Genomic DNA, 17802 nt, shown 5'->3' on the forward strand with positions numbered 1-17802 from the left:
ATGCCACCTTTGAGCTTTATATAGAACAGCAGCTTAGAGAATCCGGTGAGTGCGAACGACACAAGTGGAGAAGCACGACGCAGATGCCGAAGAACGAAGGCGAAGAGAAAATTTGATGACTTTGATGAAAGACATTTTAGGAGCTCGGGAATGGTTGTTTGTGACTATTCATACCAGCTGTAATCATCCACAATGACTGTGCAGCACGAAACCTAAGAGAACAAGTGCTTCAATCTCCGACATCAATACAAGTCAGAGTGGCAAGCCAAGCGTCTATTGCACCCACTTTCAAGAACCTTTGTGGAATCCCTGAAAACAGACGGCTATGGGGCCTCTACTTCTATCATTGGAATATCAGAGTGAACAAAAGAGAAGACATACTACACTCTTATCATTACCACGGCATCATTAAGCAGGGACATGCTTCTTAACAACTCGCAACAAGTGGAAAGACGGCCGATCTAAGAGAGAAGTTACAAGGACCATATCCACGCTTCGGGGAAGATCATTGAAAAAAATCACAGCTTTGCAGCAAAGCCGAAGCAATGAACACAATAGCAACAAGTTCGAAGGCCACACGAAGAATGGCAGGCAGATTAGAGCGAGCCCCACGTTTCTCACGCACAAATGACGCGCAAAAATTTACAGATAAACGCAAATAAGCGTCTCAGTTGTTACTTAGCTGTGTTTAAAAAGTGCACTCATTTTTAAACAGAGACTGTGCAACGATTGCCGTGATCTTTGTGCGCCCTGTAAGTACGACAAAACAGTTCGGGTGATCGGTGAAGGCCGGCTAATACGGGCGATCCTCCCTTTCGCGAGATAAGGAAGCGCGAGTGAGCATCCACCCCCCTGGTCTCTGCCGGGTAAAGTTGCGTGAGAGATGAGAGTGCACGCCAACGCGTCGTGAAGATATGGTGACACGGGCTCACTGCAGTATCTTGCTTGTAATGCTGAAAACACGATAGTTCCCCCCAAGATGCCCGTCACCAGGGGTAAGTGGTAGATATAAATAGCTCATTGTTTCAATGTTGAAGGAGATAGTCCTCCATAGCTTAGTGGTGAACGCCTCGCACTCACGTTCAGAGGTCGCAGTTTTGATTCCGTGTGCCGGAGCCTTTTTCTGGGTTATTTTCCTTCCTTGTGTTTATATACTCACACACACACTCATATATATATATATATATATATATATATATATATATATATATATATATATAAGGGAAATAAGTGTATACCTAAGGGCTCGTTTTCCGTGTTTAGACAAAATATTAATGAGAAATAACAGACAGTATTGCCAAGGATCGTACAGGGGAAGTTATTAGAACCAATGGAATGTAAATAAGAAGAAAGAAAAGTGGATGAAAAAATAACCAGCATCCACTTTTCTTTCTTCTTATTTACATTGCATTGGTTCTAATAACTTCCCCTGTACATTCTTTGGCATTACTGTCTGGTATATCTCACATATGTATATATATATATATATATATATATATATATATTGCCACATGGTTTGCTTGGGTGAGATCGAAGAGTGAAAGAGGACAAAGACGATCTCTCTGAGCCGCTGCTTGGCTAGTCGACGAAACGAGCCCATTGTACCAAGTTTGTCGTGAGTAACGTGACAAGACTGGTGGAGGTGCGGGGTACAACGTCTCACGTTACACCGGATGCCCAAGACCCCGTCCAGCAGCCGGAAAACAAGCCCTGCCCCCGTGGACACTCCTGTTCATAGAGTAAGCCGCCACCAACGAGGCCTACCGCCTGAGACACCAACCACTGACGCAGCGACTATGACTTCGACACAAGAACCCGTGCAAGCTCCGACACCTTTCACGCCGATCTACTGCACCGTCCAGAACCCTCTCATGCCTAGCCCCTTTCACGGAGAGCAGCATGAAGATGTGGACCACTGGCTGAGTGAGTTCGAACGTGTCGCAGCGATCAACTACTGGGATGATGCCGCGAAGCTCCGGAACGTGTACACTTGCCTATAAGACGGTGCCAAGACGTGGTTTTTGAACAGGGACGATGTTCTGACATCTTGGCGTGAGTTCCAGCGTCGCCTCCTGGAGACCTACAGGAGTGCCGACCGCCGCGAACGGGCGGAGCGTGCACTACAATCACGCATCCAGATGCCCGACGAGACCGTCTCGATGTACGTCGAGGACATGACACGGCTTTTCAAGCAAGCGGATCCTGCTATGGCAGAAGAAAAAAAAGTTGCGCCACCTCATGCGTGGTGGGAAGGAACAACGTTTTTACTAGTTTGGTGCGTAGTCCCCTAAAGTGTTGCTGAGTTCCTTACTGAAGCAGCAACAATGGAGCGAGTACTGCACCAACGGTCTGCTCTGTTTGACCGTCAAGTGAATGCTACCTCAACTCCCGAAGTTTTCGCCACCCCTGGGAGCAAAAGCCCCGAATGAATTCGCGAGATCATCCGATCTGTCGTCCGGGAAGAAATGAAAAGATGTACGGGACAAGGCAAATCGATGTTGGTTCTATCACCAGTGTCATCCGTGACGAGGTCCAGCAGGTGCTGCACGCCCATCGTTTTCCGCCCACGTCGGTTGATCCGGAAACGGCTCCTGTGTCTACTGACAGTCGCCGTTACGTAGGCGGAAGCCTTGCGATCTGCCACTTCTCTTTCTGGTCAAGGAGTCCCGACCCAGCCAGTGCCACACGTCCCGATCCAGACAGTGCCGCACATCCCGATCCAGACAATGCCATACGTCCCGATCCAGACAATGATGCCGTCAGTCGCGATTCAGTCAGCGCACGCTGATTTGGACATGGATAGTCGCCATGCACCGACGCGCAAGTCTGATCTCTGGCGTACGCCAGACAGACGACCCCTCTGCTATCATTGCGGTGAGGCTGGTCACATTTACCGCGAATGCCCATACCGGCAACTTGGACTGCGCGGGTTTTCCGTCAATTCCCCTCGTCCCCGAATTGGTCAAAGGCCAAGGGATATCGAAGAGTATCTCGCGCAATAGCATGCACCCTTTACACGACGGCAATCGCGGTCACCATTTCCGAGGAGACCCGCAGCCACTGGGCCACGTTTCGGGGTGACGGCACGGGAACGCTCCCCGAGCCCTCGTCGGGAAAACTGAAGGCAGCGGCCTTCGGGGGCAGAGTCGCTGGGACTCAAAGTGCGGAAGACCTCCCATCAAAGCTTGCATGCAACGCTGAAGGCATTTTGTCAGAGAATAATCGTAGTACCGAAGAAACGCCGATATCCACATCTGAACCTAGTGACCGCGTGTCACTCGACATACCTGTGCTGGTTGACGGTCTTCAGGTCAGTGCATTGGTAGACACTGGTGCAGACTATTCGATCTTCAGCGGGAGGCCAGCGAAAGATCTCAGGAAAGTGATCACGCCGTGGAATGGAACGCGAATTCGAACAGCTGGAGGACACATTGTAACACCACTGGGCCGCTGTACCGCCAAAGTGAAAATTCGTGCGTCAACGTTTGTGCTCAGCTGCCTCGTTCTTCGCGACTGTTCGCGTCAGCTGATTATCGGCATGGACTTCCTTCGGGAATACGGTGCAATCATAAATCTCCGTGAGCGCATCGTGACCTTCTCGACTCAAGGCGCAACAGATCGAGACGCTGATAACTGCCGTAGACCTGCGCTGCGTGTTGCTGACGACAGTGTGACGCTGCCACCTCGAACAACTGTTCCCATCGAAGTCACTTGTGAAGACTTCCAAGACGGACACGTGGTGGCTGAAAGCAACCTATCACTTCTGCTGCTCCAATGTGTATGCGCCGCCCGAAGTGTAGTGCGCGTCCGTGACGGACAGTCAACAATACTAGTTACGAACTTCAATTACGAGCACCGGCATCTTTTCCGCGGAACCACCCTAGCTTATGGAGACCCTGTTGCCGACGTCACGGAGTGCTTCGCGTCCGAGGAACGCCGCATGAAGATAAGGAATTTCTGGACCGCATCGACATTAATTCGACACTGTCAGACGAGAGAAAGGCTGCACTTCATGACCTTTTAAGGGAGTTTTGATCTTGCTTCGCCTCTTCTTCTAAAGTCCGTCAAACACACCTCACGAAGCATCGAATTATTACCGACGATGACGTCCGCCCCATCCGGCAGCAGCCTTATCGCGTTCCTGCCAAAGAACGCGAGGCTATTCAGACACAAGTAAAAGAGATGCCCGATGACGGGATTATTCAACCATCCACCAGCGCTTCGTCCTCGACAGTCGTTCTAGTAAAGAAAAAAGACGGAACGCTGCGATTCTGTATTGACTACAGGAAGCTTAATAGCGTCACAAAAAAGGACGTCTACCCGCTTCCACGGTTCGACGACTAACTCGACAGGTTACGACGCGCGAAGTTTTTTTCGTCTATCGATCTGAAGAGTGGCTATTGGCAAATTGAAGTGGATAAACGAGACCGAGAAAAAACCGCGTTTGCGACTCCAGACGGACTTTACGAATTCCGAGTTCTTCCCTTCGGCCTCTCTTCTGCACCAGCCACTTTTCAGAGGATGATGGACACATTTCTCACTGGCTTGAAGTGGCAAAACTGCCTTGTCTACCTCGATGATGTGGTCATCTTTTCCGAGAGCTTCGAAGAACATCTGAAGCGTCTGAGAAAGGTTCTGGAAGCCATTCGCACAGCTGAACTCACGCTAAAACCCCAAAAATGCCATTTCGGCTATGAAGAGCTGAAATTTCTGGGACATGTTTTTAGTGCGAATGGAGTCCGACCTGATCCAGACAAAACAGCTGCTGTCGCCGCCTTCCCTGTTTCATCAGATAAAAGAGCAGTACGCCGTTTTTTCGGCTTGTGCACGTATTAACGCCGATTTATCGCCAACTTCTCGAAGATAGCTGAACCTCTTACGCGACTCACACGAGATGACGTGCCCTTTACTTGGGGCGCAGAACAAGATACAGCGTTCACAGAGTTACAACAGAGAATGCAAACAGCCCCTGTTCTTGCCCATTTTGATGAGGACGCTGCTACAGAAATTAATACAGATGCCAGCAACGTCGGACTTGGCGCTGTCCTTGTACAACAACACGGCAGCGTTGAGCATGTGATAGCTTACGCCAGTCGTACTCTTTCTCGAGCCGAGACCAACTATTCTACGTCAGAAAAAGAATGCCTCGCAGTCGTGTGGGCGACGACCGAATTTCGGCCTTACCTCTACAGTCGTCCCTTCAAAGTAGTGACTGACCACCACTCGCTCTGCTGGCTAGCAAATTTCAGAGATCCATCCGGCCGTCTCGCACGGTGGAGTTTGCGTTTGCAGGAGTTCGATATTACGATATTGTACAGGTCAGGACGCAAACACGAAGACGCCGACGCGCTTTCTCGAGCACCTGTGGGGAACGCTGTCAGGGGCTCCGAAGATGAAGATGCCTTTCTCGGAGCAGTTAGCGACTCCGACTTTATGTCAAACCAGCGGGCAGACGATGAATTACGCCCAGTCATTGATTCCCTGGAAGGCCGCAACTCTCAGGTCCGTCAACACGTTGCTCGTGAACTGTCCTCTTTTTGTCTAAGAAGAGGCATTCTTTACAAGAAAAACGGCCGTGGGAGCGACAAAACCTTCCTACTTGTTGTTCCTACCGACATGCGTGATGAGATCCTCCTTGCGTGCCACGACGAGCCTACGTCAGGACATTTGGGCTATTCGCGAACTCTCGCCAGAGTACGCCAACAGTATTACTGGCCGCGACTATCAACTAGTGTACATCAATATGTGAAAGGCTGCCGTGAGTGCCAGCGCCGCAAGACTCCGCCTGTGAGACCCGCGGGCCTGCTCCAGCCGATCGCACCACCACGGACACCATTTGACCTCGTGGGAACGGACCTTCTCGGGCCCTTCCCTTTGTCGTCCTCTGGGAACAAAGGGATTATAGTTGCGACAGATTATCTTACGCATTATGCTGAAACAAAAGCGTTACCCCATGGCACGGCCTCTGAAGTGGCGCAGTTCTTCGTGCACCAAATCGTCCTACGGCATGGTGCCCCGTCATGCGTGATTACGGACAGAAGGACGCCGTTTACAGCACGAATGATGGAGGACATTTTTAAACTAAGCTGCACAAGTCATCGAAAAACAACGGCTTATCACCCGCAATCTAATGAACTGACAGAGAGGCTTAACAAGACCATAGCGGACATGCTGTCGATGTACGTGGACGTACAACACAAAACCTGGGACGAGATTCTTCCATACATCACGTCTGCTTACAATACGGCAACGCAAGAAACAACGCGATTTCCGCCTTTCCGACTTGTTTACGGACGCAACGTGCGAACCATGCTCGATGCTATGCTTCCGTGCGACCAAAGCAATGAACTTGCTTAAGATGCTGAGCAATACACTCAATACGCCGTAGAAGCTCGTCAGCTAGCTCGCATAAGCACCAGTCACCAACAAGATGCAGACGCACGACGTTACAACCTCCGCCAAAGAAATGTCACCTACCACCCTGGGGACCGAGTGTGGGTGTGGATCCCTGTCCGGCGACCAGGCTTATCCGAAAAACTCCTAAGCCGTTATTTTTGACCGTACAAGGTTCTTAGACGAGTCACAGATGTTACCTACGAGGTATTTCCGGACGGCGCAGCATCTTCTCGTCGACAGCTTCGGCCCGAAACCGTGTACGTCGTTCGGCTGAAGCCCTACTTCACACAGTAGCCCTTGTGGTTTCACGTGCTACGACATGTCATGACTTTGCATTGCTGCTGCTGTTTGTGTTGTCCTGTGTTTTTATGCATTTTCTTTTTGCGCTTTGCGCAAGCGTTGACGAAACTTCCTCATTTGCGCTGCGAGTACTGGCACTCTCCGTCTTTTGGTTCTCTATATCTGCGTGTGTATACCTTCATTTTTTTATTTACGAGCATCGAGTCGATGCTTTCAAAGGGGGGACTATTGCCACATGGTTTGCTTGGGTGAGATTGAAGAGTGAAAGAGGACAAAGACGATCTCTCTGAGCCGCTGCTTGGCAAGTCGACTAAACGAGCCCATTGTACCAAGTTTGTCGTGAGTAACGTGACAATATATATATATATATATATATATATATATATATAGTCTAGTAGATCCTCCGTGAGTGGTCACAACGTGGTTTATTTCGACGTTTCGGCCTAGAGTCTGGCCTTCATCAGGACGTGGTTTATTTCGACGTTTCGGCCTAGAGTCTGGCCTTCATCAGGCCTGATCTGGCCTGATGAAGGCCAGACTCTAGGCCGAAACGTCGAAATAAACCACGTTGTGACCACTCACGGAGGATCTACTAGACTATATGCAACGCTACGGCCACTCAACCACCATGCCTGCCTATATATATATATATATATATATATATATATGTATGTATGTATATATATATATATATATATATATATATATATATATATATGGTGTGTGTGTGTGTGACAGTGAGTGACAGTGGCGCCCACGTCAACGTCAACGCTGACGTGGATGCCAGTGGCGAAATCCAGCCAAGAGTGTTCATAAAATTGCTATCGCAATAAAAGCATTGCAACAAATTGGCAACGATTAGTTTCCACAATCTGGGAGGTCAAGTCACGCACCCTGTGGCATAACACTTGTCCTAAATTTATGGTTGTCAACAACGGCTTTCAGATCACCCAGCGCGAGTTTTCCGCAATGGCCCATGTCCTAAAGATAAAGATGGTTCGTCGTCACAAAGTGCGTCCACTGGGTTTAGTGTAGCACCGCTTCACCTTGGTCAAGAATGCAGATGTAGAACTCGACAAACAATGCTGTCGCCCTACCTATCTCCTTCTTCCAACTCTACCTCCCGGTGGAAAGATGTTATGAGGTGAAGTGATGCCTAGCGTGACACTAGCTGAGATGAGCCTTAGGAAAGTGATCAAAGAAGAGTTGCTAAAGGCAGTTAGGCTGGCGACAATGGCTGCCAGGCTGAAGCAGTTATAAAGAGTGCTTTGCTTGTGTGTGTTTAGTGACCGTTTCAATATTGGGTGTCATTATCCTATATAAATTATCATATCTCTAGAGATGCGCTGGTTTTTTGAGATGCTGACACGTATTATTTGTGTCTCTTTTCTGTGAGTTTGTGTGCTTCACGGCTCTATTTGTGTACATGTAGTTTCCCATCTTAGTCAACAGCAAATTTCCACCCCATACAACTATAATATTTGCCACCTGCATGGTTTTCCTAACCACAATAAACTAAATAAATAAAAAAATCAAATAATTGTTGAGACACCGACACCATGTCACTTTGACGGTATGCCACCAAATTCTCCGATTACTCCGTGTTGAACTGTGAGCAAATATAATTCCAAAAAATGTTGATATCTTCGATTTTCATACTTCTTTTCTAACAATTAGACAAAAAGCGCTGAAAGCACTTTCACCATTTATAACATCCGAAGTAGCGAAAGCCAGGCTTAGCCACTACGTAGAGGCTGGTACGCCTAAAACAAAACATTTGATTTGCTCTGCGCTCATAGAATGCGCTTGTTGTTGTGTTGTCAGAAGTTCAATATTATCGACGGCCAACGTCGAAAACCTACTATCACCTTTTGGGATAATTTTAGAGAAGAACCCCATGTCAATGGGCGAAAGGCTAGGAATGTGATCAGTAATATAAAACAGCAGCTGCTCTGACAGAAGATAAGAGTGGGCATCTCGCAAATATCACGGTATGGTCACTAAGAAACTTTAGCGAGTCAGTCTATAACTTTTCTGACGCCGGTTTTTCTACTGCGTATGGAAACATAACTTCAAAAGATTTCTCTGACGAGAAACTATCTAGGAATAAACTTAGGCAGTAATGCCTTCGCGGTATAAAGCATGGAAGTGCTGTCCAAGAGGGTATGCCTACAGAGAACAGAATTGAAACGCTCACGGTGATTCATTGATTTCAACCTGTGAGTGTCGTCTTCGAAAAAAATTACTGCTACAACTGCTGCCACATCCTCTAACTATAGAGTTTATTCAAAATGTTCAATAAGTTAGATCGTTTCTTAAGTGAAAAGACAACTGATCCTCATTCCCTTAATCATTAAATCCCACGTGTAAATCAATAAATCTCTGAATATTGTTATTGAATGCTGAATCTCACGTACAATTTATGAACAAAGATTTCTAACTTGATGTTCTTTATTTTCCATACTAGAGTACACACCTCTCAGCTAATCATTCCCAAAATTCCTGAATTGTGAACTACAAACTTAAAGGAATTACAAATAAACAAATCGACAGTGTGCTGATTAGACGTTTATTGCATTCCCATTTTCCAGTGACTACCTGGATATGCTTACTGACGTCTACATGCTTCCTACATACCACGCGGCATGCTACTTTGGGGGCTGCATCGCTTTCTACGCTGTGGACCACTACAAGACTAAGAAGATTTCGAAAGTAAGCTGAGTTCAATACCTCGAGTTCTAACATTGGCTATAAAATATGAAACTGTTCAACAGAATGGGCATGAAATGAACAATACATATAAGAAGTGACCGCCCCCGAACACTAAGAGAACGTTTTTGCCGAAGAAGCGTCTTCAAAACTTCATTTTTCGGCACACAATCTCCCAGTGAAATCTACTCCTACGGGAGACAGCTGACAGCCGCACTGAAGCATCTTTCTGGGACATACTGCTACACACATAGATACATTTTTGTTACCATCTGTTCTAGTGCTCTTCTTATTTTTTCACTAGTCTTTGTTCAGGTAAGCATATACTATCCTGTGTATTTCCCTCTGCAATATTGCTCTCGAGCGCTTCAGGTATTGACGCGATAGCGTTAAAGAGTTTTAGTGGATTGACCTTTTGGGCGAGTTGGTTCATTATATGGTAGCTTTTAGCGCTAAATAAAAACAAGACGAACAAGCGCAAACTATCAACTGAATTTATTCGAAAGGCACACACACATTTCTATATATACAGGAACAAAGTCACAGTTACGTGTCGCCCTGCCGTGGTGGTCTAGTGGCTAAGGTACTTGGCTGCGGCGGCTGCAATCCCGGCTGCGGCGGCTGCATTTCCTATGGAGGCAGTAGTGTTGTAGGCCCGTGTGCTCAGATTTGGGTGCACGTTAAAGAACCCCAGGTGGTCAAAATTTCCGGAGCCCTCCACTACGACGTTTCTCATATTCATATGGTGGTTTTGGGACGTTAAACCCTACATATCAATCAATCAATCAACAGTTACAAGTCCCAGTAACAAAAAAGTAGATTTTATTAGTGGCAGGTGCTCAAGCACTCTAAGTAGCAGGCAGAGTGATAGAGGGGCTCTCCACGTATACCTCGCTCAATCTATCAATAAAATACGCTTACTGAATTTCTTGTCCAACTTTCCCTTTAATATTGAGAGCACCTTTGTTTCTGATAGCAAGGGCGTGCAGCCACAGTCCATGCAATGTAAAAAAATAAGAACAAGGTGTCCCTCTCAATGAAGCCTTATGACCTAGTAATCTATTATTCGAAGACCGAGCCATCTGCCCGACATAGCATTTCCCTCAAAATAACGGTATTTCATAAACTACCTTTGTGCCCGACTCGACCAATTATTCAGGGTGCTTGTTGTCACACCCATCGTCCCGCTTGCTCTGTCAGGATAACTTCTTATACAAAAATGCACAAATACGCCCAAGCTTGTCTGAAGCAGAAAAATCTCACATAATCGAACCTCTCACCAACTTTTTTCAACTTATAGGGAACCTCGTGAACAGACACAATGCATAGGAACGCTTTATTTTGCGCTGAAAGCTACCGCATTAGAGAGCTCGTTTCTCAAAAATTTCGGCATCGGCGTCGTTTGCAGAGGGCGAAAAAATATGATCTTGTTGTTCGCTACCGAAAAATTGAGAAGGATGCCAATGAAATAATAAAAATCTTTTATGTGAGAGAGGATCGAATCAGGGTCATTTGCTGGCAAGCGGGTGTTTTACCACGCGCCCACGCTTCAGCTTGTAAATGCACTCAAAATACACTCTAAGGCAAAAGGGTGTTAAAAGAGTGTGTGGTTCGTCCTCTTGGGGACTACTAGGGCTGCCAAAGCCATTATTCCTTTTAAAGACTAACGGCGCAGCGTGTAACAATGACTTCCCAAAGACTAGCTCAAAGAACCAACATTTAGTCCTCAATTTCACATGCTAGCGGGTAACCATTAGTTTAAAAAATCACCCCAAATGACTAAAATTTAGTCATCACAATTAAACCTTATCGAGCAATCATTAGTCCCCACATACCCGGCATTGTGGTAACCTTACCGGACAACCATTAGCCCTCACAGTAACGCTTCACCGGACGCGTGCTTGGTCTACTGAAATTATCCAGTCAGATGAGCTTTTTATCCCCAGTTCAAACATTGTTTTTGTCTATTCACCCTCCACTAGGCCTAATACTTTTCTAGCCCGTTTCTCTGCGCAGTGAGCAACAATTGGCACGTAAAGAACACGCGAATTACTATTTAGCTACATGTGTACCACTGCTTTGGCAGTCACTTCAACAACGAAAGACAAAAGTGAGATATTCAAATCTACCATTTTTATATATACACACAACATTTTTTTATTCTTTATTGAATGCATGTTGGAATGTACAAGTCCAGCCTCCTTGTCACATCTTGTACAGTCCTTGTGAAGCTCCTCTGACAAAAGCGATAGATGACAGGCATTGGAGACGCCAGCGCACACAGCCTTATTTCTGCATGCTGTGTGTCCACGGCTGGGCCATGAGATTGTAAAAATAGTTAGTCGCACGTTACAGAAGACAAATATACACGCATACGACAAGTACCTGCAAATTGACACAAAAATACGTGTAAAATATGATACTCAAATAACTTTACCTTCACCTCTCGTACAGTCCTTCTGAAGCTGCTCTAATGAAGGCGATAGATGGCAGGCATTGCAGACATCAGCACACAGAGCCGCAGCCTTCTGCACGGTGTGTGCTCACGGCTGAACAATAAAATTGTAAAAATAGTTTTTCACACGTGAGAGATTTGTATATGCATGCATATGACAAATACGTGTAAAATATGGCATAAAATAATTTAACCGTGGTGTAACTCAATGTCAAAGACGCATTCCGATATCCGTAGCACAACAGCTTAAATGCTGTGCCCGCAGCCATAACTCCTAGGGGCCGCAATCCATCATGCCGCAAGTAGGCGAGTGCTAAGCGAGCTCGAGCAAGCAAACGCGAGACCAAACACGGCATTGCATGCGGAGCGTTCACTGCCAGCGAACCTCGAACAGGAAGTAAGCGTATGGTGGGCCGCCACTACGAACAGTGCCGAGCTGTTTGCGACCGATTCATAGGGTAGCCAACTTTAATGGTGACAAATTTTTACAAAGTTCCGATGCTAGCGACAGCCCCGCCAGCCCGTGCCGGTGCACTTAAGCGCGCGACATACCACGAAGCTCGTGACGAGCAACCGCAACGTATTTTGGACGACTCGCAACAAAGCGACGAGGTCTCCACCCAATATTGTGAGGCCAGAGCTCATCACGGCAGCGAACACAGGCGAGCACTCGATGAGCGAGCGTCCATGCGGCCGACAGCAATGGCTGCAAATTTGCAAGTGGTCATAAAGCAAAGGCGACTTGCAGAAGCTCATGCCGACCTTCGCGGTGCATTTCGTGCGTGCGATATACTACACGACCGAGCCCGTTGCCAGCAAGTGCGATCCTTTTCGCATACGCGACAAATATGGCAGAATAAAGAATGATCACCGACTTGTGACATAACCTAGCGCTGATTTCTCCCTGAGTCAGACAGAAAGAATATATCCGATAGGCCTGCTGTCTTCTCGACCGCCGTGTTGGCTTTCATTTGGAACTGGTGGTGTCGTGAGTTGGTTGTTACCATTTTGACTAAGCCAGAGATATATAGCATGGTGTGGCGACGTGTTGAGAGTGGCTCCAGACTTCATGGGTGTGGCGAAACGTAAATGCAGCAACGCACACTCATCTAAGCATACACACAAGCACCGCGGCGTTAATACTAGAACGTCGAGCTTTCCGGCCGCGATGCAACGCCAACCATCACCAGCATTCCTTCATAGTCACCAGCAAAATAAGGGGGAAGACTGAGCGAAGAGAGAGGAGGACGGCTAGATTCCTCAACAACAGCTTGCGCATGGCTCGCCTCTCCAGCGCGACTCAACCTTTTCGAGACTAAGAAGTTTGCAGCGACACGCATCCCTTTGTCGTCACTCCTCAATGATCTATCTGTTCATTGCACGCACCTAGTGGACTCCGTTACTCGTTTTCCGGGTAATTTTGCCTTGTAGTGTACTTTCCTCTGCTGGGAAAGTCAGTGAAAGTAATATTCATGCCAACACATGTGTCCCGTATTAATGCTTCTTAATACAAAAGGGCGTCTCTCATAATCAAATGGTGGTTTTGGGACGTTAAACCTCACATATCAATCAATCAATACAAAAGAAATTATTGCTCTAACATTGCACGGTACAAGCGTACACTGCCACCAGGTGTCAGAACATGTAATTATCATAACAACTTCATGGTTTAACTCTTTCTTGCATGCAACTCCATTTTCGTCCAGAACTGGAGTTTTAATAAGAATGCTCAACTCTTTTGCAGAAAATAATTTTCTCACAAAAGACGAAAAAATGGAATTTGTAGTTAAAAAAAACGCCAGGCATGCGCCGAAAGTGCAGCATACTAAAAGAGTGGCCTTTCAGAGCCTTTTCAACACACTCATTGAGTAAATACTGCAAGCACACTTGCTTGTTATCTACTAGGGCATTTAGAGTAAACTTTTGGGTAGTAGGCCGGCATTCACTGCCATTCTTCATTGTTCTCCGGAGAAGCATAGTACCCTTTAAACAATTCTAAATAATTTCTTGCCAATTGCTCATGCACCGGCTGACGACGATGGGAAATTATAGCTGAAGAGGGTATGCGCCACAGTTAACAGGAAAACAAGAACAATCTTTTGTAATGGGTTGGAGCACTAAACGGCCCACTCGTTATGCTATTCGCATTATGCGACGACTGGTTGTTCTTTCGCTGCTTTAAAATGCTTTATAAGTCGTAGTAACGCGATTGCTTTCCCGGCATCAAGCCTGCCTAAGGAAAGTTTGCCAATAAGTCACAAGCACCAGCGTCACTAAGTGGTAGAATATTGGGCTTGCACCCAGCAGAACCGGGTTTTGAGCCCCACATTGTCTTTGGTTCTAGGTTTTTTTGTACTATTGCGTGGTGATATGGTTAAGGACACTGGCGGCGAAGGTGGCAGTGCCCGCCGTCATTTATTTTTTCATTTCAATTCATTTCACCACTGCCACAACCCCTTTCTGTTGCCTTATGTAATTTCTAGGGTTATTTTCGAAAATGGGTGGTCATACAAGTATCTCGGTGTCACCATATATGTAATGATCTGAACTAGCGCGCATTACTAACGTCATATCATCATTGAACAAATCGCTGAGTTTTCTGAAACGTGACCTCCAGCACGCATGTAAAAATATCCACCTACAGGCTTGCAAGCCCTTTATCCGGTCCAAATTGGGTTACACATCTTCCAGTATAGAGTCCACCACAAGCCTATCTGATCAACTCAATCGAGGCAGTTCAACCCGTGTCATTAGGTTCATTCATTCTTCGTACTCATACAATACCAGTGTATCATCGCTCTAAAAAGATGTGACTATTGCAAGCCATGACATCCGCCGTCGCTTCTCTAGTCCCAGCCTTTTTCGTAAGTTTTTTGACAGCACGCTTCGTCATCCATACATCGTTCCACCGGCCAGCATATGTCACCACACTTCTCATTCACTTCAAGTAGCCCGGCCATGGATTAAGACGACCAGATTTTCATGTCTTTCTTTGTACGGACAGCAAAACACTGGAATATCCTTCCTCAGGATGCTGTCACTGCTAAGGGCCCATTATCATTTTTGATCAATTATGTGCCCATTTTTCAAAATAAAAACTTGTGGCAATAAAAATTTTTATATGTTAACCCACCCCTTATAATATATTCACTTAGAGGGGTATTTAAGGAAAATAAAGTTATGTTAAATGTCCCAGTGGCGTTGCACAAACCAAACGGCATGACATTTTCTTGAAAAGCGGGTTTCGATTTTCGGCGGAGTGCATGGGTATCTCCCATTAGCCATATCGGAGGTGCACAGATTAGAAGTAAACTGTCCAATGATGCAGTCAATAACGTCGACTATAAGGAAAAGTGGATACACATACTGGTTTTTTTTTCATCGAATTCAGGCGCCGATAGTCGACGGAAAACTTCCAGAGTCTGTCTTTTTTCTTCACGAGGATTAGTGGCAAAGCCAAGGGCTAGCAGAATCATGAATGTCGCCCCTGGCCAACATGTCTTCATCCTGTTCGAAGATCACCATGCGCTTTGATGCGTATATGCGGTACGCGTGATGCCTTAAGGGATGCATCGTCCCCACGTCGATCCCGTAGTGAGCCCGCATATTGGGAACACGAACTATGGTAGCTTTCTGGGTGAAATCGAACAACAAAGCATTCTTGCTAAGCACGCTGACCAGTGCTTCATGCTTCTCAGAGGGTAATACTTTGTTGATCATATTACCAGACAGTGTAGAGCCTTCAGGGACACCAGGGCTATTCTCGTGCACACGGACTTCGTTCGAGGCTTCATTACTTAAAGCGTCTATGTTGATGCTTTCATTCACTTCAAATGAGGCAAGTCGTATACCGTTTGGAAGCACAACAGATTGGTTGATAAATTTGACACCTTGAATGTACGTGTGCCACTGGCCACAGAAATAATACAGCTAGGCACGAGCAAACCCTTTGCAGCGATCGAAGGCACCAGTTCAACAATAGCATCAAATGCATGGTCGTCGGCACTAGGGACAGTAGCTTGAGAGCTGGATAAGGAACACAGAATCTGCACGGAAGGTGAGGGTGTGCAAAAAGGCATCCCGTTAGTCGGCGAAAGGATAGCGGAAAAGTAGCAGCTCAATCAAAAGTGGCACCCCACTGTTTCAAGAAATCCAGACCTATAGTACATTATGCATCGAGTTAGAGAGCACTGTGAATTCGGCTGCGACTAAACGTTTGCGGTGTGCACACAAAAGGTCGGGCAATTCTTCACCTACACCATGAGATGTGGTCGCGCTATTCCACTGCAAGATCATCCTACAATCTAATTGGGTATTCAATCTATCGTTCTATGGTCATAACGGAAACACTCGCTCTCCTCTCAACTAAAGCTATGGTAGTAGGATTGTACGCAGAAACACAAATCTTACTACGACACTCGGTTCCTGGCGGAAGCATAGCGGCGCGTAGCTGATGATGACTGGCGGCCTCCCCTCCATTTGTCGCACCACCTAATTTCCCGGTGGCAGTGACGTGGGACGTCGTCTAGGAGATTGGGAGCTTCGATAGCGTGAAGGTGGCAGCGTCGAGCTCCACACAAAAGCCGGTGAGTCTCTGCGGTGATTCGCCCGATGGTTCGACCTGCTGTCAGAATCAGAAGGCCAGAATGTCTCGTTAACGTGATGATTGCTGCGCTGGTAGAATGCACAAAATTGCCCATGAGATGGTGTTGCCTTGTGACGGCGATTACGGCAGAATCGAACGACATGTTCGCGGACGCTGCAGTGGAAGCATACGGGACGTTCACGAGGTGAACTGATGTTGTCAGAAGAAGTATGAAGGGCCCAGCCATTGCACTCCTGACAAACGGCAGGTATTCTGCGTGCGTTGTCATTATACCACTGGCTATTTAGATACGGATTCGTAGTGCAGCTTGGCACTTGAAGTCACAGCGTATAGTTGTAGGCATCAAAGGAGGTAGCGTTGATAGTCGCCACTTTAAAGCCACAAGGCGGAAATAGTTTTGGGAGATTAGAGGCCTGTTGAGAAGCCGCGACATGTCAGTTTAGCTATTCGCGCACTGCTAGGCGAATCGCCGACGTGAGGGATGATAGGAATGAATGCATGTCGACACCTGCTACATCAGAGACGTTGACCAAGAGGCTGAACTTTGGCGTGATTCATTGCGCTTTCAGTGCTTCGAACGTACGGAATTGCTTATTATCTCTACTTACAGACGCTGAACTGTCTTTTTCAATAAGAAACTGGTGGAGGTCCTCAGCAATACCTTTTAAAAGTATCACCGGCTTTCTTCTGTACAGTCGTTCGGGAGCCCAGGGGCTTGGACAACGTGAGCATATCCTCAATAAATGCCGTGCAGGTATTCCCGGATATTTGAGCTCGATGCAGGAGAGTTTGCCTGGCGCGCTTCTTCTTAGCTGCCGGATTTCAAACACATGATATCAACAACAAACCTCTGTCACGTCGCCAGGCTTTCTTCGTGGTTTTCAAACCATGCAGTTGTGGTTCCCTTAAGAAAGAGTTTCACATTGTTGACCAGGCCGGTAGCACCTCAAACATTAAACCAACTTGCCTGTTGATAGGAGGTGAGCCATGCGTTGACGTCTTCCCAGCTCGTCTGGCGAAGGTTCGGGGCTTGATGTAGGGCTGCCACGGAATGCGTGAAGCAGGTGGCTTCTTGTAATTGTTGCCGTGAGAAGCCATTGCCATTGGCAGACCAGCAATTTTTTAACTTAAGCGAAGCTCTACGTATGACGCCTCAGGGGTAGGTGCGTCATCATTCGTCGGGGGCGCGGTTCTTACTCCGCGCCTCCATCAAAATATTTACGATGGGATTAGTTTATTCCAGAATGAATATTGAAGGGTAACTCTTCCGACACTGGGTTGCACCCCAAACAGACCATTTTATTCTCCTGTTCCTGTGTTTACGAGTCGCTGTTTC

General features: G+C 46.8%; 1 protein-coding gene across 1 annotated transcript in view; it reads left to right on the forward strand.

Moving 5' to 3' along the window:
• LOC119160792 (O-acyltransferase like protein) overlaps positions 1-17802 on the forward strand; it is a 435386-nt gene that overhangs the window by 274838 nt on the left and 142746 nt on the right. Inside the window, exon 12 of the mRNA XM_037413026.2 lies at positions 9288-9408. Coding sequence (XP_037268923.1) covers positions 9288-9408 — 121 coding nt within the window. The remainder of the gene's footprint in view (positions 1-9287; positions 9409-17802) is intronic.

This window comes from Rhipicephalus microplus, chromosome X (assembly GCF_043290135.1).
Source record: "Rhipicephalus microplus isolate Deutch F79 chromosome X, USDA_Rmic, whole genome shotgun sequence".
Lineage (NCBI taxonomy): Eukaryota > Metazoa > Arthropoda > Arachnida > Ixodida > Ixodidae > Rhipicephalus > Rhipicephalus microplus.